The sequence below is a fragment of the Macaca thibetana genome, chromosome 1 (genome assembly GCF_024542745.1).
Source record: "Macaca thibetana thibetana isolate TM-01 chromosome 1, ASM2454274v1, whole genome shotgun sequence".
NCBI lineage: Eukaryota > Metazoa > Chordata > Mammalia > Primates > Cercopithecidae > Macaca > Macaca thibetana.
In genome coordinates, this window is record NC_065578.1 from 133,312,426 (window position 1) to 133,335,617 (window position 23,192).

Below are 23,192 nucleotides of genomic sequence, written 5' to 3' on the forward strand. Positions count from 1 at the left end.
CTCGGATGGGATGCAGGCTGCTCAGGGGTGAGTTCTGGTGGGATGCAGGCTGCTCAGGGGTGAGTTCTGGTGGGATGCAGGCTGCTCAGGGGTGAGCTGGGATGGGGATGCAGGCTGCTCAGGGGTGAGTTCTGGTGGGATGCAGGCTGCTCAGGGGTGAGCTGGGATGGGGATGCAGGCTGCTCAGGGGTGAGCTGGGATGGGGATGCAGGCTTCTCAGGGGTGAGTTCGGATGGGGCTTCAGGCTGCTCAGGGGTGAGTTCGGATGGGATGCAGGCTGTTTGGGGGTGAGTTCGTATGAGGAGACAGGTTGCTCAGGGCTTAGTTTGGATGGGATGCAGGCTGCTCAGAAGTGAGTTCCGATGGGGATGCAAGCTGCTCAGAAGTGAGTTCCGATGGGGATGCAAGCTGCTCAGAAGTGAGTTCCGATGGGGATGCAGGCTGCTCAGAAGTGAGTTCCGGTGGGGATGCAGGCTGCTCAGAAGTTATTTTGGATGGGACTACAGGCTGGTCTTGGGGTGGTGGGTTTCTTCGGGAGCCCAGGTTGACTTGTGGAAAAGACAAAAGCCTACCTTTCTTATCATGCTTGTGCAATGCAGGGCAGGCAGCTGCCTTCCAAGCAATGGCTCCGTTGCAGTTCCTTGTATCATGTAGCCCCACTTTCTGAAGTCCTTCAGTCCTGCCATATCCATTCCACCCACTTTCTTTTGGGCAGATTTCATGACATGGCTCCAGCTAAACACAAAAGTAGCTGGGAAAGGAGTTTTTTCACTCACCCAGGGGAAAATGAGAAGGTGCGGCAAACACACACAGCACCGTCTCTATCACCAAGGAGATGGGGTGAGGAGGGAAGGGCCACAAATGCGGTTAGGGAGGCTGGTCTGGTTTTAAAGGCGAGCAGTCTGTGGCGGGCAGATTTTTCTGAAGGGGAATTGCATTCTGTTGTGACTCTCTCAGCTCCAGGCACATGAGGAGACTTAGAGGAGGGGACATTAAGCAAAAATCCCAGGTGTTATGTCATTGGTGGGCCTGGGGACTCCTACCTGCACATAGTGGACAACTCTGGTGAGACCACTGTGTCGATCTGATGGTTTTTTGGGATCCCATGAAACAACTGGGAGTTGAGAAGTTGCCCACACAGCGTCAATGGAAAAGAGGAGAGAGAACTCAGCTCCCTGTGCAAGGCCTGTGGGGCAGGAAGGCTTCTTATGAGATAGAGCTGCATCCTTCCTTCTGAGGGAGCAAGTCTGAACCTATATTTGCAGCAGACTTAAGGAGAGTGGTCCTCAGAGGGGCCAGAGCAAGGCAAGCCATTGGAAAGGAGGCAAAGGCTTGGCAGGGGAGCTGGCACCCCAGGAGGCTTGGCATGGATGTTGGAATAAGAGTCAGAGGTAGCACAAATTGGCTCCTCAGCTGTGTTGACACACAGAAGCCAGTGGCCCCAGATTCTCCCCTCTGTGTTTCCAGATTCCAGTTTCTCCCGGCTGATGGAGCAGGCACTGTCTGACAGATTTGGGACAACTTCAGGAATTCAGTTAGTTGACAATTATATCAAATGTTTATTTTTTAAAAAATAATAAAACATTCACAGTGTTGTCACAATTTTTGGTGGGAAAAACATGTGTGTATCTCTATGTCTATATGTTTACTAGAAAACCACCAAGAGATATAAAATTAAATAATAGCCAGTTCTTAAAAGTTAACTTGAAAATCCTCGTTGATAATTCAGCAGCATGCTTCCATTCATCCTATACAGTTTCTGTCCTGGTGAGGAGCATGGTTACCAACAGGCAAGATCCTCTGGCCTTGAAGTTTCACTTGAGTTAAAAGAGCTCATCTCAGATAAGTAACAGGCCAAGAATGATGGGCACTGTGACCACCAACCAACTTGCAATCCATTCTACTCCAAAGGACCGGGCTGAAAGAGCAAGAAAATCCTATACACTTAGGTATCTTGACTAATGTATTGAGAAGGGGCAGGGTTACTGGACACTGGTGTGGGAGCTCACAGAACAGTGGAATGAATTTCTTCCCCGAATCCCATCCTATTTGCCTGGGACATTCTCTTCCTCAATCTCCCCAAACATAAAGTATAAAAAGTGCAGAAATTCCTTAAATATCACTGGCTTAGCTGGGTCCTGTGCTCAAAGGTTATCTTGACATATCTGTGGCCTGGGAAAGCATCACTGCCCTACTCTGGACATCAATGAGGTAGGGTAGCTCTTCAGGTACAGACAGATGACCACATAATACAATGCACAACTGACTTTAGAGAGAAAAGGATCACTTCCTTTCCTTGTTTCTCCACCCCACTAAGTATCTGCACTAGCTAGAAAGAAGAAGGGAAGGGAAAGGAAGACAGAAAAGGAAAGAAAAAGAAAGAGGATGGAAGGAAAACTTAGATGCTGGGGTGGGGCAGGGCTGAGCTGGAGAAAATCAAAACAAAAAAGGAATGAGTGATACAATAGGGAAGGGAGTTTGAGGGCGCTTTCTAGGATAATTTGGGTGACTAAAAACTGATAGATGGGTTTACCCTTCCAAAAAGAAAATGGATTTATTATTGTTTTAATCCACTCTTCGGATGAACAGTCACACCCATTTTATAGAGGACAAGGAATGTGCTTCTGCCTTTTTCTGGATCTCAGGATGTGATATTGATATGAAGGTGGTATTGGAACCACCAGCTAAATTGTGTTCTCATGGTCAAACACCAAACTGTCACAGTGGCTCTGTGGTGGCAGAAGAACAGGGCATATCAGGAGAGGCTGCTCCTAACTCCAATGAGTCAGGAAGAATAAGGAAGAGCATGCAGGCTCCGTAGTCCACATGTGAGAGTAGAGATAAAGAAATCAGTGCAGATGAGGAGCATAGACAGAGCCCAGGAAGACCATGAAACAGCAACGTTCTCAGAGGCCAGAATCCCTGCTGACTGGGCATGACAGGGGTCACAGGTGAAGGTGAGCACCTCAGGTCTGAGTTATTCTAGAAGAATGTGTACGCCAGGGCTCAGGGATCTGATTTCAGGATTGTGGAGGGTACAGGGCCCAGAGTGCTGGAGATACTGATCCAAGTTTATTAAGGGGTCCCTGAAACTCTAAGAGACTGCATCTCATTTAGCTCCCGCTTACTAAGGACTTGTCAAGCACTGTGATAGGCAGGTTCCATGTCTTGTCTCATTGAATCCTTAGTACGAGATAAGAACTGTTATTTTGTCCTTTATTTAGGAAGAACATGACTTGGGGAAGCTAAGAAACTTGTTTAGCTAGTAAGTGACAGTCCTAGAAGTGATCTCAGCTGTGACCGACTCTAAAACCCACGGCCTTAGCTGTCCCATGCTAGCACCAGTGTAGGCCTGATCTGGAGCAGGTGTGACACTCCAATGAGTGGATCCTCCCAGGAGACAGGGGAATTTGGCTTCCTAACTTCACCTAGGAACATCAGCCTGAGGAGGAGAAGCTTCGCCTGAAGCTCAGGCTCTCACGCCTGTTCGATGGCCTCTCTCAGGCCCATCTCCTCAGTCCCTCTTTCCTTAGCTGACTTTGGCTATCTAACGACCTCGGTCCCTCTTTCTTTGGCTGACTTTGGCTGTCGAACGAAGCTCCTCTAGACAGCTGCTTGCCCACTTGCCCTTCCTTCTCCCTGCTCACCCTGATGTTTCAGACTGCTCTACGATGACCCTGGCCTCAGGTGTCAGGACTATGCTTTGTTATACCGGGAGAGGGAAGAGAAGCATCAGAGATCTCTGTCAAACGTCCTTTGCAGGTGAGAACACTGAGTCCCACGAAGGTGAGGTGAGCTGGCTGGGAGTTGGTCGTAGAGCTGGCGGCAGAACCCACATCTCCCAGCTCTCCCAGACACCTTAGGGATTGACCACAACACCGTGCAAGGAGGCTGCATAGAATCCCCAGCCTTTCTTCGTTCAACAGAACTCCAGTTACCCTGTGCCCCCCTCAGCTCCCAGGGATCCTTCTTACCCGCGGTACAGGGTGGACTGAAGCAGAACGTGCCATTCTTGCTGCTCACGGAATTGCTGACTTGGCAAGTATAACACCTGGAGTGTTTGTGTGGCTTAAGGGTGGTTTCAAGAACACTGTTCTGGATCTCCTTCGGGAGTTCCCCATACCAGGTGTAGTTTACAGACTCGCCAGGTATGACACATGACAGTTTCAGATAACAGTTGTCATCCACATCTTCTCTCTTCTCAATTTTGATGACAGGCTTGGGTACAGGGTCTGAAAGTGAGGAGGATGTTATAAGATGAGACAGTGAGGCATTCGTGCTATGAAGGTTTAGCTAACAAAGAACGAAGGGACCCAGGGAAGGGGCCTGAGTGCCCCAGGAGGCAGAGTCATGAAGAAGAAGTTCTACAGAGGGAGCCAGTGAGCAGCCTTGACCTCCTGAGGCCTCACAGACTGCAAGCGCTGCTCCTAGGCAGTGAAGCTAAGCTGGGTCCTGGAGGGGGCGCCAGAGTCCATTATATGCTCTGGGAACAAAATGGGGTTATGATCATGTGTGAGTTTGAACGAATAGCCCAGAGACTTGCTGGGGTCAGACTTAGTATACCAACTGTCTGAGATGCTCAGGGACCCTTCTCTAGCAATGGTTCATGGCAGGCACCTTGACTGGTCTGTCTCTCAAGAATGATCGGGTTCAGATTCGGCAAGAGTCCTAAGGTAAGAGGTACCTGCCTGTGCGTGGCAAAGTCCTTTGCACAACTATCCAGTGCAGGTGCCAGCCTTGTAGACTCTGGCAGAGCTACAGAGAACTTCATGTAACTTCCAGCCACGTCAATTGTGACAAACAGATTGGTCTGCTAACTTTGGTATCTCCATGTCTGGCACAATCCCTGCCACATGGCAGGTATTCTATAAGTATCTTGTGAAAGAATGAATGAAGTAGTTATGAGATAGAAAGGATAAAACACAACCAGGTGCAGTGGCTGACACCTGTAATCCCAGCACTTTGGGAGGCTGAGGCAGGAGGATTGCTTGCAGCCAGGAGTTAGAGACCAGCCTGGGCAACATAGAGAGACTCAGTTTTCACAAAGAAATAGAAAATAAAAGTAGCCAGCTGTGGTGGTGTGCACTTGTAGTCCCTGATACTCAGGAGGCTGAGGTAGGAGGATTGCTGTAGCCCAGGAGTTCGAGGCTGCAATAAACTATGATTGTACCCCTGCATTCCAGCAGACCTTCAAAAAGGAGAAGGAGAAGACCTTCAAAAAAAAAAAAAAGAAGAAGAAGAAGAAAGAAAGGAAGAAAGAGAAAGAGAGAAAGGAAGGAAGGGAAGGGAAGGGAAGGGAAGGGAAGGGAAGGGAAGGGAAGGGAAGGGAAGGGAAAGGAAGGGAAGGGAGGCAAGCAGGCACAGAAACACTAGTTTTGGAGTGAGACCAGTCTGGGTCCTGGACTTGACTCTAGTGGAGTGACATTAGGCAAGGTAGTTAAACCCCTTGCTGTCATCTGTAAACTGACTCTACCTCATTACACAATGCTAGTAAAGATAAAATGTCACCTGTCATGGATAATTGCTTTTTGCAGAATGTAAGTATTGCATACATTCTAGAGGTCATTTTACCATTATTATTGTTGTACTGCTGCCAGAGAGAATGAGAGATAGTCCCTGCATCTGGTCTTTCCTTGGCTAAGGCTGGTTTACCTGCAGTCCTCTGAGATCTTTTCATTCTGGTCAAGGGCAAAACATCTGCAGAATCAATGCAGTTCAAACCCCGTAAGATTAAAATATGGCAGAGAATTGACCAGATCAGAGCTTGTCTCTTGGTTGTATGTGTGGAGCGGCTCTAGAAGCTCTACCAATCTAGTCTCTAGAACTCTAGTTTTGTCTCCTCTGTGAAGCCAATCTCAGATTGCTAAAAGATTGCTCAGACTACAGAGGAGACAAAAGTTGACTGGACTTCCCCTACATGCTTTAATTGAGCAATTTTTATCCTGGTTTTCATCATTTCCTGTGTTCTGGCCTCATATCTTACATTCCTTCTGCATTTCCCATGGTGATCAGCATAGCACTGGACACTTTGCTGATGGAATTAATTGAGCCAGCTTGGGCTGTCCAGCTCCAAGATGCTCGCTATGAGCTGTCAGAAATACTTGGGCTGGACCAGAGGACCATTTTTTTTCTGCTAACCACATCCTGGAAATCTTACCCTCAGGCAGGGTATGCTGAAGCCCAAGACAGTTTGTGGATTTTTAAGTACTCAGAAATTTTGCAAGCTTTTTGTGAAACCATTAGTTTACTGAAATCAACTGTGGTAGTGGTATTTAAACCACAGAAATTGCAAAGTTGGTAAATGATACACATGAGGGCTTTAAAAAAAAAAAAATCTTGTAGAGCGTGTTAACCAGAAAACCACTGTAAGAGACCTTGAATATTTTTGTTCCCAGGACTTTCTGAATTTTCAGCCCATATGACATGGAAGAAGAGTGAGAAGGGAATCTGCTTGGATCAGGGACTGTCTGGCTGGTGGAACTTGAATGTATACAACACTCTTCATTTGCACGTTTTGACATTTTAAAAAATGTTTTCACTTTCCTTATCTACTTTGATACTAATAACATCCTAAAAGGTAAGTAGAATTATTCTCATAATATGATGAAGAACCTAAGGCTCTCAAGGGAGCACCACTCTTGGACACTTAGCCCCACTCTTCTACAAGAATTGCATACCCCAACCGCTGGAGCTCTCCCCATATCCATGTTTCTGCCTTATAATCTGACCCTTTCACCATAATTGTTTATATCAGGTACACATACTTGAACTAAATTGGGACTATCAGTTTCTCTGTCTTTAAATTGCCCTGAGAATTGAAACTCAGAGGAGCAAAAGTCTAAGCTTTGAGAGATAACATGTGTAAAATGGCAGGAATCCAAATCCATAGGCACAGTCCACAGATTCCTGAAGCTAGGGGTTCTAGCTTGACCCTGGTTTTCAATCTTCTCCCCTTCAGCCCTTCCTAGCTCTTTTAATTGCTTTAAATAGCCCCAGTTTCTTAAACTAAATTCTTCTTTTTTGGTAAAGGTACATTGGATTAGTTTCTGTTACTTGCTATCGAAAGAGTCTTACCTAATATGGGCATGGAGATGTGAAGATCTTTTTTCAAGGTTGCATGGCTAGTCAGCAACTGACCAGAGTTTTGAACCCAAGTCTGTCTGGCTCCAAGTATAATGTCCTGGTCCTTATTCAATATAAACTGGTTAGACTGGAGCTATGAGTGGAAGTTTTTTTGTCCTGCCCATTATGAAAGTTGAAAAATTCTCCTAATAACTCCTGCCCCATTCTTTATATTAATACATTCTCTTTTATCTTAAGTCCAGTGAAACCTAATTTCAGAGATATAATTAAGATGAGCTGAGCTGATTTAGGATGATCACAGGACAAAATGAAGGAAATAGGAAACCTCTAGTTTTCCTTCTCTTCAAAGCTTAGACTCACTAACTTCAGAAGAGGTGTTAAATGTCCTAAGATTGTTAATTTGGGGGTCTGTTGACCTAGGCTTACTCCCAAATAGAATTGCATCAAGGAAAAATGAATCAAACCTGTCCTGAGGTTTTCCTCTCCTCCTCCCCGAGAATGCCCCATGCCTCCCAGGAAGCCACAGTGGTCCATCCGGGGCCACTGGAGTGGGGATTTGCCCTTTGGCTCCCCTGACTCACCAAGCACCTGCAGCTTGATCTTCCATTCTTGCTCATACCCATCCTTTTTCAACACCCTCATGACGTAGGTGCTGTTGTCCTCTTTCTGGACCTTAGAGATGTACAGTGCACCACTTTGAGGATCAAGTCTGACCCTGCCTTTAAATTTGGATTCAAAGTACTTAGATTTTCCGGAATCCCATTCTACAATCTTCTGGTCGAAAGTATAAAACCAGGTTAGTTGTTTGTAGTTCTCAGGCAGGCTCTCAGAGATGTTCAGAGTAACATTGCTGCTGGAGACCACGGTCATATGTACCAAGCGACCTGCCAATGAGAGTCAGAGTCAGACCTGACATAGAGAAGGCAGTGTTGCTGAGAGGCCTAGGGTATAGCCTGGGCTGGTGGAACAGGCGAGAAGGAAGGGATTTCTGCTTAGGAGAAGTGAGTATGGTTTTCATTGGAAGTCCAGGTCTCCTGCTCAGGAACTCAAGAAAAGTTGGAGCTTGAAAAGTGGGCATGGGGGAAGGGGTTGTTGCTTATAATTCATCTAGTACTATCCCCAGAAAATAAAAGAATTGAGTAAGGCCAACTGAGGTTGGGCCTGGCTCTCTCCCTTACTCTCATACCAGTAGGATTTCAAGTAAACTGATGACAAGTCACATCTCCTCTCTGGTCTTGTGTTTCCTGTCTATTCCTAGCTCAGTAAGCATTTTGTTAGTCCCTAGAGGCATAGACATAAAAAGTACATTATTCTATTTAAAAATATTTAATACAACAATGTGGGAGGACAGACACACAAACTAATAATCCTAATGTGTTATATTGGTGACTGTTATAAAGGTAATGTGGGGACCAAGGGAAAGCTTCCCCTTCCCCTTCTGAAAGTTTGCCAAAAATCACTGACAAGAGGCAGATTAAGGAAGAAAGGCATACAGATTAACGTGTAAGCAGAGCCTGGGGAATGAATGGACTTCCAATGAAAACTAAACAGTCCAGGGCAAATTGTTCGTTTTTATGCTTAGGTTCAACAAAGCATATGGAGTTGCTTTGTTGAAACAAAACAGTCATGGAGAAATATGATTGGACAAAAAGGGTATGATCGAATGCCAATAGACTGTTTGGGGGAAACCCAGCAAGGCCTGTCTGTCTAGATTCTGCTTGGTCTTTCTGTGCCGGATTCCTTCCTTCCTCCTGCGTGTGGGGCAGGCCCTCTCTAGAATGGGGGTCTTATGATTCACAATTAAACAAGATAGGTCAGATAATTTCTTTACGGCTTTTTTTTTTTTTTTTTTTTTTTTACATAGAAAGGCTCAAGGAAAGTTAGGGTGGTATATTTAAGTTTTACAGCTGGCTTTGGGGAAAAGGGGTTTTGGCTTCTATGGCCCGCCTTAGGAAAGAGGGATTCCAGTGTCTGTGGCTAGCCTAGGGGAAAATGGGACTGATAGACAGGAGAGCAGGAGAAGGTCAGAGAAAAACTTTCCCTTCCAAGGCTGCTTCTGAGGCCATGAGTTTGGGGCATTGTTTTCTGAGTCCTGACAATAAACACAGTGGGCTATGGGAATGTATTCCTATCTGGAGGGTAGGGATAGAAAATTGAGAAAATACTAAGAAAAATCTCTTCGGAGGAGATGACCACTAAGGTAAGCCAAAGGATGATTAAAAGCTAATATTTGTTGAGAACTATCTGTCAGGCACGATTTGAGACACTTGGGATACATCAGTGAACTAAGCAGCAAAGATCCCTACCTTAACCGAGCTTGCGTTAGAGTGGGGTGAAAAGACGTAAGCAATGAACACGCTAACCGAACACACTATATAGTATGTAAGGAGGTGATAATTGCCATGACAGAGGAGAAAACCTAGAATAGGGTAAGGGGAGTCACAAGTACTGGTAGGGGTAAAAGGGTGAACTTCATTTATAAGGTGATAAGTAGGTCACATCTGAGCAAAGACTTGGAGGAGAGAGGTGGCCAAGAGGATATCTGGCGTAAGAGGGACCCAGACAGAGGAAAGAGCCAGAGCAAAGGCCCTGGGGCAGGGGTTTGCCTGCCATACGTAAACAACAGCAAGGAGGCGGTGAGTGGGTAGTGTGGAGTGAGCAAGGGGATTGGATGTTGAGAGACACAGTCAGAGAGGGAGTGGGATTGGGGAGAGTAGATGGTGACATTTTAGCTTTAATAATGTTTTGTCCTGTTAAAAAAAAAAAAGTGTTCCTGTAAAAACGGCTCATGTCTTGTGTGTGCATTTACAATATATTTAGAAGCAAGTTATTAGAAGGTAAGAAAGTGGAGACTGTTTAAACTATTATTTCACAAAGTTTGGATCAGAGGCAGATTCCCTGTGAAAGTGATGAAGCTGAAGCTTCAGGCCTTCTTGGATGGCCCTGGAGGAGCCCTAGCAGTGTATTCATGTAATCCATTTTACAAAACATATCTTAAACACAAATAATTAGACCACGGCCTCTGTCTACTACAACATCCCCTTCATCACATTTCCACTTTTGTTGGTTGGCATCTCAGTTATGGGCATTTTGAGATCTGGCTAAGGGGAAGTAGAAATGGGAATTACTTAGTTGGGATTAGTGGGATACATGTATGAGGGTTGCAAACTCTTGGAAGTTCCTGCTAGCCACTTCAGTGAAGCAACTGCATCCAGGAATATTCCTGCTGCCCTCCGCGCTGACTCACCGGCAATGGCCGTGGACACGTTGCAATCGGGCTGCAGGTGGGATGCAGAGGAGAAAGCAGGTTGGAAGTGAACAACAGCCAGAGCTATTCAGTAGCAAAGTATTATGGAAGCATGCAGGCATTTCATTAATTAAAAATATGGTGCTATTTTTTCTGCTCTCATGATCTGAGTAGTATTTGTATTTTTTAAACTTGTACTAATTCCCTGGGATTTCTTTTTTTGTTCTAATTGAATTTATTTTTGTTCCTATTTGTATTTAGTTTTGTTCTTTTCTTTTTCTTTTTCTTGACAATACTCCAAATTGTATAAGCCTCGGGGTATTTTTAAAAACCTGGTTTGGTTAAGGTAAGGAGAAAGAAAAGATGATAAGGACAAGGTACAAGATGAAGTGAGGTCTGTTGGCTTTTTTTTGTGGAGAGAGAACTTAGAATATGTATACCAAGCCTAAAAAAGAGCAGTATAAAAAAAGCTAAAGGTAGAAGAAGAGGAAATATGTCCTATATCACTCTGGTGTCATATGCTGCCACACAAAAACTCAATTGTGCTCTTCAACATGATGTATACTAGCTGTTCACTTTCCACATATCCATCATTTCCAAAACATTCTCAACCACTAAAAGATTTTTATCTGTATCCCCAGGACTTTCAAGTTCCTGTTCATTCAGCTTTCCAACCATTCATCTATGTATTCAACAAATGTTTATTGAGTGCTTACCCTGTCCTTGTTTGTACTCAGAAATACCTAGGCATTCATTTCTACAGTGCTTCTGATTGGTCCAGCCCATGCCCTATAATCCCTCTGACAAAATCAGTTCAAGCCAGCAACAGTCATCACACAACCACAACATGCTTGACACTGTGCTAGACTCTGCTGTCAGCAAGGTGGATAGAGTATCTGGCCTCTTGGAGCATACAGCCTAGGAGGACATTCTTTCCAGGATTTTAAAATCACTAGACATATTCCAGACTTGTTCTCCTTCTGTTACTTGTTTCCACATGAATTAATAGAAGTGGTCACAATAGGCAGTCTAGATCAATGTTTTTCAGTCTTGACATTATTGACATTTTGGGCCATATAATTCAGTTTTGTAGGGAGCTGTTCTGTGCATTGTAAGATGTTTGCCAGAATCCCTGGTATCTGCCCACTAGGTGCCAGTAACACTTGTCCAGTTGTGACAGCCAAAAATGTATCTATATATTGCCAAATGTCCCTTGAGGGACAAAATTCTCCCATGTTCACCCTGGTTGAGAAGTACTGAGCTAGGTCATCCTTGGCAGACTCCCCAGCATGTCTCATACACTCAGGAAGATAACACAATCCACTGTCTGATGACAGAGGCAGGTAGTAACACCAGACAGATCATTTGTATATGTAATTTTTTGATGGAGTTTTGCTCTTGTCACCCATGCTGGAGTGCAGTGGTGCAATCTTGGCTCACTGCAACCTCCATCCCCCAGGTTCAAGCAATTCTCCCGCCTCAGCCTCCCAAGTAGCTAGGATTACAGGCATACACCACCACCATGCCTGGCTAATTATTTGTATTTATTAGATACGGGGTTTCACCATGTTGGTCAGGCTGGTCTCAAACTCCTGACCTCAGCCTCGGCCTCTCAAAGTGCTGGGATTACAGGCGTGAGCCACCATGCCCAGCCCATTTCGGTATATTATGAGTGCTGATGACAGGTACGCATACAATATTGTATCTTTCCTCCCTCCCTCCTTAACCACCCATGTGTAACAATTCCAAAAAGGCTGTCCTGATGGTTGGCTGTAACTTCTTACTGAGAAATAAAGAAGTGATTAACTGCTGATAAAATCTTGATTTGCCTTCTTAACAATTCCATCTTTTAGGAAGTAGGTGAAGCAACCTTTTAAAAAATCACTATTTTGATTTAATTCTAACAGGAAGTATTTGGTGATATGTCTGGATGGTTGGGATAAAGTAACAAAGTTGGATCTTATACCTTTACTTTCTTAATAAACTCACTTTCGCTTTTAAAAAAAAAGAACAAATAGAACCAGATCCTGCCTGTGCCCACCCATGTTTCTTGTCTGTAGAAAAACAGAATTGTAAAGGGAAAAAATTCAGGTCAAAGGAAGTCATAATCCCATACCAAAGAGTCTCCCCAGGAAAGAGAAAGGTTTTAAAGAGTAAGTTCTGGTTACTCAAAAAAAAAAAAAAACAAGACACATGGTTGACTTCTTTGGTTTTCTTGTATATTGAGAAAAATAAAAATAATAAAAACAAAACACATGGCTTCTAGTAAAATTCTTAAGGAAGAAAAGAAGATGAGCATTAAAGATGTGGAGACAGAGTTACCTGGAGCTCTCTCATAAGATTAAATATTTAACAAGCCTGTACAAACCTTTTTAGGAAGTAATTTTGCAATAGCTACTAAGACCCCAGGTTTGTGTCTTGGTGAGAAGCTGAGTAGGCTACTATTTTTTGAGATGGGAACTATAATGAGTTCAGTGGGCAACATTGCAATGCAATTTGAAGGTGAGGAAGGAGAAACAATAAAAATAGACTCTTCTCTTCAGACATTGCAATTTGAATGGGAAAAAGAATGGTAGGGCATTATGTAAAGGGTCATGAAAAAGTAGAGAGTATTTTGTTTTTGTTCTTAGTGTTATTCAAAGAAGGAAAGACCTAATCTATGGTAAGCCAAGGAAAGGATTCAGTGGAGGAAAGACATGAAGAGAAGGGAGGTAATTGATGAGCCTGGGCTAGGGGGTCTCAGAGCAGAGTTGATGGCACAGGTCTTGGCTGCGATGAGGGATACTTCATCCTCTGAAGGAAAAGAGGAGGAGGAAAGACAGTTGGTGGTGGAGAAAAGTTACTAGTTTGAAGATAGTGGGCAGGAAGTTGAAGGGCCTCCTGCCTAATGGTCTCTAGTTTCCATTTCTTCTGCAAAGAAGGAGGCACATACCTTGCTGAGAGGGCAGAGGACTGAGGTAAGGGGCCTTGAGGATAGGGTGAAAGTTTGAAATAGCCACTGTGGGAAATGCGAGAAAGAATTTATCAGGGCCAGTAAGAGCTACTCTGAGATCCCAGGTTGACTGAAACAATGACAAAATTTATTCCTTCCCTCTTTCCTTTGCTTCTTTCCTCCCTCCATCCACCCATCCCTCCATGCATACATGCATACATGAACTTCCTCATGTATTCACTCATCTAATAACTATGCAGTAAGCAGTTACTATGTACTTGACTCTGTATGCATACAATAGATAGATGCAGCTCCTTCCCTTGAGCTTCATTCCAGTGAATCCACACAATTAATCAGATGCTTTCACTACTGATGATAAGTGTTAGGAAAAGGAAAATATGGAATGCTTAGAAAGCATATAAAAGGGAGCACATCACTTGAATTTGGGGGTTGAGAATGGCTTCTGTAAAAGGAATTAGTCTAAGTGGGATGAAACAAGGGAAAGATAAGGACTGGGGGTAGTGAATAGTCCAACAAAACGGGAAAAGAATCAAAAGCCCAGAAACACCAAAATGAGATTTGTTTATGGAACAGGAAGTAGCTCACTGGCAAAACATAGACTAAGGAGGCCAGGAAGTGAGCTTATTATGAAATGTGAACTTTACACTCACAGCTTCTGCTTTCTCATTTACCACAGTGGCTACTGAAGATTTTAAGCAGAAGAGTGAAGTAAACAGAGAACCATTTTAGAAAATGTATACCAACAGCAGGGTGGAGAACAGGTTATCTAGAAGAGAGTACAGTAAATAGAGAAGTTAGGATAGCGCATCATTGTGGAAATTGGTGATAAGAGAAAATGGTGGCTCGATCTAAGATAGATAGCATGGGGGTGGATGGAATTGTACATATTTGAGAGATATTTTTGAAAGTAGAATTAACAGGACTTACTCACTGGGCATGAGAAGCAGGGGAAAGAATCAAGGATGACTTCTAGAATTCTGGCCTGAGCAACCGGACAAGTGGAGATGTCATTTATAGAGGTGGGGAACAGTGGAAGAGCAGTAGGTTTTGGGGGAAGAAGGATTGTAGTAGTTTTTTGTTTTTTGGTTTTTTTTAAGTCTGTAAATTTTTTGACAGTCCTCTCATCAAGTGATGGACTTTGTGCCCCTTCCCCTTGAACTTGAGTAGGCTTGGTGATGGCTTTAATGAATGGAATACAACTGAAGTGTGAATTGCAAAGCTAGCTTAGAAAAGACCATGCAGCATTTGCCTGTTTCTCTTGGGACACCAACTCTGGGAGGTTTCCGCTGGGTGGTACCAGCCACCCAGCTCTTTGAGCCTCCCTCAGTTCAGGCAGTAGCCCTGTGAGTGAAGAGCCTTGCATGACTCTAGGCCACACCATAATGTGATTGCAAGCACATGAAAAGCACCGAATGAGACAGGATGAACAGTCTTCCCCCAGATCTGTGGGCAAAGTAAATCATTATTATTTTAAGCCACAGTATTGTGGCAGCTTGTTAAATAGCAATACATAGCAGGAATAGAGATGATGAGTTAAGTTTTAGACATGTGTCTGGAAAGTCTAGAGAAGATGTTTAAGAGACAGAAGTTCTGGTCTTGGGCTCAGGTGAGTGCTTGCGGCTTAGGAATTTACTGATGCTCTTTCCAGGCTTTCACCTGTATCAGATTGTGTGTGTGTCACAAATGCAAAGCAATTGCACATTTTTTATTTTATTTGATCTTAATAGCAACCCCTTGAAGAAAAGAGGAACAGATTATTATACCCATTATAGAGCTGAGGAAGCTGAGCCTCAGGAAGCTTTAATGATTTGTTGAAAATCCCACAGCATGGAACCAGATAGAACACAGGTCATCTCATTTCTAGTACAATACTCTTTCTACTTCACCCTGCTAAGTGTTGTGGACAGATGGGGAATTGGCTAGTTGTGGAGCGTACCCTGAATCATTGCCTTGAAACCAAAGAGCTGAGAAACCCAAGTCTGAGGAGAGAAGGAAGAAGAGAGCTAAGAGTGCTTCTCAAACTGTTCCACAGAAGCATCCCTTACTGCAGAGGAGAGAACTACTTGCACTTTCAGGAAGATATGGATGTATCATTCAAAAGGAAACTTTTTGAAGTTGTTCATGCATTTGTGTAACAATTATTTATCAAGCACATGCCACACTCCAGGCCCGTGCTAAGTGCAGCAGCACAACACTGCACGTGGTTTCTGTCTTCATAAAGTTCAAGGAAACAGATGATCAATCAAGCAGTTCACAAACCATAATCTGGAGCCTGAGGTTCCAATCTGACCATGCCTTCAGAACACAGTCACAAGCAGACAGTCCAGGAAGAAGTCACATGAAAACAGATGCCTAAGAGAGAGGCAGGGAGAGGGGAGGAGGGAGGGAAATCTAGGTGGAAAGAAGGCATGTACATAAGCCAGAGGTAAGAGAAAACACCTCTTTTAAGGCAAACAGTAAAATTAAGAGATTTAGGCACATTGATCTTCATCAAGATTCTCTGGCCTTAGTCTAGGAAAGGCAAAATCGTAATAAAATGGTTTGGAAGTTAGACCTGTGTGCCCTTAGGAGGATTTCTCAATCTCTCTGAAAGACAGTATTCTCATCTGAAAAATGTAGATAATAATAGCCACCTCACTATTTTCTAATGAAAGTTAAATGAAAAAGTATACAAAATGCCTAGCACAATGTCTGACACCCAGTAAGTGCTTAATGTGTATTTACCTAACCTAGGTTATAGAAATAGATAACCTGGCCGGGCGCGGTGGCTCAAGCCTGTAATCCCAGCACTTTGGGAGGCCGAGACGGGCGGATCACGAGGTCAGGAGATCGAGACCATCCTGGCTAACACGGTGAAACCCCGTCTCTATTAAGAAATACAAAAAACTAGCCGGGCGAGGTGGCGGGCGCCTGTAGTCCCAGCTACTCGGGAGGCTGAGGCCGGAGAATGGCGTGAACCCGGGAGGCGGAGCTTGCAGTGAGCTGAGATCCGGCCACTGCACCCCAGCCTGGGCGACAGAGCGAGACTCCGTCTCAAAAAAAAAAAAAAAAGAAATAGATAACCTAACCTCATCAAAACCAGTATTATCCATTCAAAGGATAACACAATCAGGTGTGGTCTGCATGTTTCAAAGAAGAATACACGACCAAGATGAAGCCTAGAAAAGAAGTCAGAGAACGACCAACTGTCAGGATGTTTTCAGTATGCCAAGAGAAAGTCCTGAAATATTCCAGTTCTCATTGGCAACCCTGTTTTTCCCAATAGTTAGATGAATACTTCACGTCCGTCCCAACTCCCAAGGCCATACCAATGTCCTATGCATTGAGTCAGGTCCACAGAACCCATACAGCTGTAGACTCACACAGTCATGAACCAAAGGACTCTACCTGAGAGGCAGAGCATGTGAGAGACCTATCCTCCACACATTCTCCCTCACCTCCCTAAAAGTTACAAACTATCATCATTTTATGCCACGGTGTAACTACCGCATGTTTGTTTCTTTTTTACTGTTATCCTCGGAGTGGTGAGCATTAAAGCCCTTTAAATTAAAAAGACTTGAGTATTTACTTGGGGGAATAGCAAGAAAGTCAAAGGCTTCACTGCTGCTTCTCAGCTGCATAAGAAGGATGGATGAAGAAAGAGGGTGAGGCAGCTCTAACAGAAGAAGGAAAGTTAGCTCAGCCCTTGGGCACATGACGGGGACCGAACAGGCTGTGGCAGAAGAATGGACCTTAACTCTTAGTAATCAGATGCGTTAAGGTTCCCTTGTTGCTGACGCACTTCCAGCCTCTTCTCAGACCCTCATTTGGAGACCCCAGACAGCAATCCTTTCCAAGCTTTTCTTCCTACAATTTTGATCTATCTTTTCTTTGGGTAAATGACAATGTCATTTACCTTGGCTCAGGACACAACACCTCACATATACAGAGGTCTCAAAGAATGCCTAATGAAGTACAATGTGTCAGAGCATAAAATACGGCAGCTGTCAGTGTAGAGCTTCTTCTTATTCAAAATGAAAAAACACTTTTCCACAACTTCATGGACCACCAGCCAAGGGACAAAATATGAGAAGCCTACTTCTCCTTCTCCCCAGGGTCCTGTTTTGGTTACATCCCCTTGGGAAAGGAGATGAAGCTCAATTCTTCAGTGCTAAGAAAGGTTCCCCAACCATGCCATGGCCATGGTATTGGAATGGAAATATCTGCTTTCCAGATACCAGATCCGGCTTCTAGGGTTGAACTACATCCCATCTCCCCTTTCCCAACTGACCATACCTTCAGTGCACAATCACAGGCAGACGGTTGGTAGAAAGTACCTTGAATGCTGATCGCCAGGAGTGACAGAGACAGCAGTAGCAATTCCAGAGCCAGACACCGATTCCAACCTCTGGAGCCCATGCTTCCTTCCAGAACTTCCCAGCAATGCAGGAGACAGTTGAGAGCCTGGCTAGAAAGAGGCCAGGGCTAAAAAGGGAACTTACCAAATAGGGTTAGAGAAAAAAAAACACTGAGCTTTTCTCTCCACCCAGCACACTTGTGTGGGGCCCCAGAAACCAGAAACAGGAGGCCTTGTAAATTTTTTTATCTAAGAGCATCACGGAAACTGAGAACAATTTTGTTTGAATGTACATGAGTGCTTTTTTGTAGGGAGAAGATTCATAGCTTCTACTGGACTCTCAGTGGGGACAGTACTCAGAAAAGATTAAGAGACCCTGATAGAGAATATCTGCTTTTTTTTCCCAGGAAAGAATCACTCTGATTAATTCAGGGGCTAAGACATAGGAGGTGCCCAGTCAAGCCTGGTTAGGTGTCACTCAGAGCAGGTAGTCTGGGAAATCAGACCCACATAGCCTTAGTGCTGCATCTCTTACCCCCAGCACCACCCTCTACTCTTCTTCCTTTATGATAATTCACCATTTGAAGCTTGACATCAGCCTATCCACTGAACATTAGAAGAAAAGTAAGATTACTTGGCCCAAAAGAATGGATTTCCCACCCCTGTGGTCTGTATTAGTCTGTTTTCACACTGCTAATAAAGACATACTCCAGACTGGGTAATTTATAAAGGAAAGAGGGGGTTTGTTTTGTTTGTTTTGTCTTGTTTTTTTGAGACACAGCCTCACTCTGTAGCCCAGACTGGAGTGCAGCAGTGCAATCTCGGCTCACTGCAACCTTCACCTGCTGGGTTCAAGCAACTCTCCTGCCTCAGCCTCCTACACAGCTGGGATTACAGGCAAGCACCACTATGCCCAGCTAATTTTTGTATTTTTAGTAGGGTTTCACCATGTTGGCCCAGCTGGTCTTGAACTCAAGTGATCCACCTGCTTCAGCCTCCCAAAGTGCTGTGATTACAGGCATGAGCCTGTGCCTGGCCAGGAAAGAGGTTAAATTGACTTATAGTTCAGCATAGCTTGGGAAGCCTCAGGAAACCTACAATCATGGTGCAAGAGGAAGCCAATACATCCTTCCTCACATGGTAGCAGGAAAGAGAAGAACTGAGCAACAATGGGGAAAGCCCCTTCCTTGTAGAGCCATCAGATCTAGTGAGAACTCACTATCACGAGAACCTCGCGATGGTAACTGCTCCTGTGATTAGCTTACTTCCCACTGGGTCACTCCCTAGACATGTGAGGATTATGGGAACTACAATTCAAGATGAGATTTGGATGGAGACACAGCCAAATCATATCTTGGTCTAGGACATTTCAAGCCCATTCCTATTGAATTTAAATTAGTTATTTGCCCACCCAGGACCCATAGGCAAGCCACAGTTCCTGATATAACATATTTGTAATCATTTTTTTTAATTGGGGATATTTCTGATTCTCAACATGGAGATGAACAATAAAATGTCTGCTCTCCTCAATCCTCACACTGGAAGGACATTATGTTAAGTGAAATAAGTCAGGCACATAAAGATAAATACCACCTGTTCCCAATCATATATGGAAGCTTAAAAATGAGCTCATAGAAGTAGAGAGTAAAATTGTGGTTATCAGAGGCTGGGAAAGTACTGGGGGAAAACCCCACCCCTGATATTTAACATGGGTTCTTTTCTATTTCCCTAAGCATCTCGGCTGGTTTGAGAAATAAAGGGAAAGAGTACATGAGAGAGAAATTTTAAACTGGGTGTCCGGGGGAGACATCACATGTCGGCAGTTTCCATGATGTTCCCCGAGCCATAAAACCAGTAAGTTTTTATTAGCGATTTTCAAAAGGGGAGGGAGTGCTCGAATGGGGTGTGGGTCACAGAGATCACGTACTTCACAAGGTAATAAAATATCACAAAGCAAATGGAGGCAGGGTGAGATCACAGGACCATCGGATGGGGCAAAATTAAAATTGCTAATGAAGTTTCCGGCACTCATTGTCATTGATAACATCTTATCAGGAAACAAGGTTTGAGAGCAGACAACCTGTCTGACCAAAATTTATTAAGTGGGAATTTCCTCGTCCTAATAAGCCTGGGGGCACTATGGGAGACCAGGGCTTATTTCATCACTTTGGCTTCTACTCTAAAAGGTGGCCGGCCGCCTTAAGTGGGCCGTCTATAGACCTACCCTCAGGGCACATTCTCTTTCTCAGGGATATTCCTTGCTCAGAAAAAGAATTCAGCAATATTTCTCCTATTTGCCTTTGAAAGAAGAGAAATATGGCTCTGTTCCATCTGGCTCACCAGCGGCCAGAAGTCTTCTCTCTCTTGTTCCCTGAACATTGCTGTTATCCTGTTCTTTTTTCAAGATGCCCAGATTTCATATTGTTCAAACACACGTGCTCTACAAACAATTTGTGTGGTTAATGCAATTATCACAGGGTCCTGAGGTGACGTATATCCTCCTCAGCTTACAAAGAAGATGACGGGATTAAGAGATTAAAGTAAAGACAGGCATAAGAAATCACAAGGGTATTGATTGCGGAAGTGATAAGTGTCCATGAAATCTTCACAACTTATATTCAGAGATCGCACTAAAGCCAGGTGTAAGAAATTATAAAAGAATTCATTTTGGGGAACTAATAAATGTCCAGGAAGTCACAATTTATGTTCTTCTGCTGTGACTTCAGGCGGTCCCTCCATTCGGAGTCCCTGAGTTCCCACAACAGGAAGGGTAGAGGGGTGTGGAGGATGGGGAGAAGTTGGTTAATGGATACAAAGTTACAGCTAGAGAAGAGGAATAAGTTCCAGCGTTCTGTAGCACTATAGGGTGAATATAGTTAAGAATTATTTTATGTATATCTTCAAAAAGCTAGGAGAGAGAATTTCGAATGTTCCCAACACAAAGAAATGATCAATGTTTGAGGTGATGGATATCCCAATTGCTTTGATTTGATCATCACACGTTGTATACAAGTATCAAAATATTACTCTGTATCCCATAAATATGTACAATTTTATGTCAACTAAAAATAAAAGGAAAAAACATAAAAGTGAAAAGAAAGAACCCTGCAAAGCAAAATTTGAAACAGCACCCGAATCAAATTCCTCTTGGTCAAATTGGTTACACTTTGGAACTGGATATTATATTTTTCCCAGTGAATTGATTTAACCTTAGGACACAACCCTGCTCCTTCAGCAAGAAAAAGATAACATTGTGTTGAATTTTTAAAAGAGACATTATAAATTAATGTTACATTCTCTTTTTGGGGGGGAGGGGGGCAGAGGCTCCCACTCTGTCACCCAGTCTGGAGTACAGTGACCACTACGCTTGGCTATTTTTTTTTTTTTTTTTTTTTTTTTTTTTTTGTAGAGATGAGGTCTCACCATATTGCCCAGGCTTGTCTTGAACTCCTGAGCCATGGGATCCACACTCAGCCAGTGGCAGGACTGGGTGTGCTGCTGTGACCTGCTTCCACCTTGGGCATCAGTGTCTAAATGAGGGGAACACAGTGCCACTAACAAACTCGGAGACGCCAACAACTGCAGAGCCCCAAGAGGTGTTACAGCTTTGCCTGGGGAGTCCCAAGGTCTGAGACCCCAAGAAATGTCATAGCTCTCTCTCGTTCCTGCCACCTGCAACTCAGCAAATGAGGGCATGTCACAGCTCTCATTCAGTCCCACTGCCTGCAGCTCAGCAAATGGGGACATGTCACAGCTCTTATTCAATCCTGCTGCCTGCAGTTCAGTGAATAGGGGTGTGTCACAGCTCTCATTTGGTCCCACTGCCCACAGCTCAGCAAATAGGGGTATGTTACAGCTTGTTCCTGACACCTGAAGTTCAGCAGGTCCCAGATTCTTGTCCCGCAATCAAGAGGAATAAAGCATGCAGACAATGGAGACTAGGTAGGGCACCTACTCAACTGCTCAGTGTTTAACTGCCCAGTAGCAGGGAGACCTCCCTGCCTTGCTCACTTCTCTTTTACCTTATAAAAGTGTTCACTTTTTGCTCCAAAGGCAACGTGGCACATTTAAAGGAGGACACTTCCTGCCCTCCTCCCAAACTAGTTTCGGAAATACATTCACTTTTCTTGTGCCAGGCCTCGTGCTTGTAAATTGGACTCTACATGTGGCGTGCGACTGACCTGCTTTTCAGTTACACCAGTAGGGGGCAGTACAACACTGCCTGAGTAGGCGCCAGCTTGGAGGCCATTCCCTAGGGAGACTAAAAGAACCCGCGGACTCAGGACGATTTCCTAGGGTAAATTTAACATTTAAGAGACAATAGAAAAAAGGGATCTTGAAGAGGAAAATAAGGAGGATCAGTCAGAGAGCAAGGAGAAGGTGGTCTCAAAATGTGAGGGCAAAAATTTCAAGACTATATCCAGATTAACAAAAAGTGCTTCCATTTCATTTAACAATTGTGTGGTCATGAGCCACCTTGGCCATGATGAGAGACATTTTAGTGGAGGCAGAAGACAGATTCTCCATTTCTCACCTCCTTTTTTCGGATCCCCACTTCTCTTCCTTTCTCCCTGTTGGATATTTCTTGAGCTGCACCTGGAGATGTAGAAATTAAAGTCATAATATTGCTTTTAAGCGACTCACAGTCTCATGGAGAAAACAGAGAAGAAAAACACTGAGAAGTTGCAAAATGGGAAACTGTGGTGTCACATAGAAAGGGTGCCTAATACAAACTGTGTATGATCAGAGGAGGTTGCTGTAATGAACATGAATAAAATTTTTTCTTATACACGAAAAAAATCAAATAACAATAGGGGTTTTTGTTTGTTTGTTTTTGAGACGGGGTCTCGCTCGGTTGCCAGGCTGGAGTATAGTGGCGCAATCTCGGCTCACTGCAGTCTCCGCCTCCTGGGTTCAAGCGATTCTCCTGCCTTGGCCTCCCAAAGTTCTGGGATTACAGGCGTGAGCCACTGCGCCCAGCCAAAGGGTTTATTTTTATACCTTTACTACCCAAAGAACTTGGCCAGTTCAGGAAAATGAGGATATTAGTGTGGCTGAAATAAAGACTGGATACAGAAAGCAGATCCAGTTTCCAGACTGGTCCAGATCACTAATGTTTTAGTGTACCTGATGAAGGGTTTAAATTTTATCCCGAAGACTCGTGAAGGGAGGTAATTAAAGGGTTTTGAGCAGATTAGTGATATACTGTGGTTCACAAGTTAAAAAGAATATTCTGGTAAACAGGAGAATGAGACCACAAGCAAGGGGGGACATTTTAAGGCTATTGGAGGGATCCAGCTAAGCAATGATGAAAACCTTGGCCTTCATTATTACTCAACTTGGCTGAAGCAGAGGTGGTGGTGTGAAGGGCAGGGGTCAGAATGAGCAGAACTTGATACCTGGTTGCATATGGAGGTAAAGGAAGTGGGAATAGGAAGAGTCTGGTTCCTGACCTGGGTGGTCACATCAGTGGATAGGATAAGGGACAAGTTGGGACATGAGAGATGATAAGTTCAGTTTTGAATATATTAAGATTAAAATGTCTAAGAGGCAGATGAATATATGTATCTGGG

At 44.0% G+C, this 23,192-nt stretch overlaps 1 protein-coding gene across 3 annotated transcripts; it reads right to left on the bottom strand.

Annotated features, from left to right (window-relative positions):
- Nucleotides 1-1,530: 1,530 nt before the first annotated feature.
- On the bottom strand, nucleotides 1,531-17,778 carry CD48 (CD48 molecule). 3 transcript variants are annotated; one of them, XM_050759232.1, is made up of 4 exons: nucleotides 17,600-17,770; nucleotides 7,665-7,967; nucleotides 3,975-4,232; nucleotides 1,531-1,918 (listed from the first exon to the last, which is right to left on the bottom strand). In XM_050759232.1, the coding sequence occupies exons 1-4, from the start codon at nucleotides 17,679-17,681 to the stop codon at nucleotides 1,839-1,841; spliced, it is 723 nt and encodes a 240-aa protein (XP_050615189.1). In that variant the 5' UTR covers nucleotides 17,682-17,770; the 3' UTR covers nucleotides 1,531-1,838. The 3 variants fall into 3 exon arrangements, with proteins under 3 accessions (XP_050615189.1, XP_050615192.1, XP_050615183.1); XM_050759235.1 differs by having other exon boundaries at nucleotides 17,559-17,754; XM_050759226.1 differs by lacking the exon at nucleotides 1,531-1,918 and having other exon boundaries at nucleotides 3,195-4,232; nucleotides 17,600-17,778.
- Between the last annotated feature and the right edge of the window lie 5,414 nt (nucleotides 17,779-23,192).

Excerpts from the sequence above, each read along its gene's own strand:
- CD48 (XM_050759226.1), bottom strand. The coding sequence starts at position 17,681 with ATGGGCTCCAGAGGTTGGAATCGGTGTCTGGCTCTGGAATTGCTACTG. Across the intron at positions 7,968-17,599 it reads CCTGGCGATCAGCATTCAAG|GTCGCTTGGTACATATGACC; the intron begins GTACTTTCTACC and ends TCTCATTGGCAG. Across the intron at positions 4,233-7,664 it reads GATCAAGCTGCAGGTGCTTG|ACCCTGTACCCAAGCCTGTC; the intron begins GTGAGTCAGGGG and ends CCTCACTTTCAG.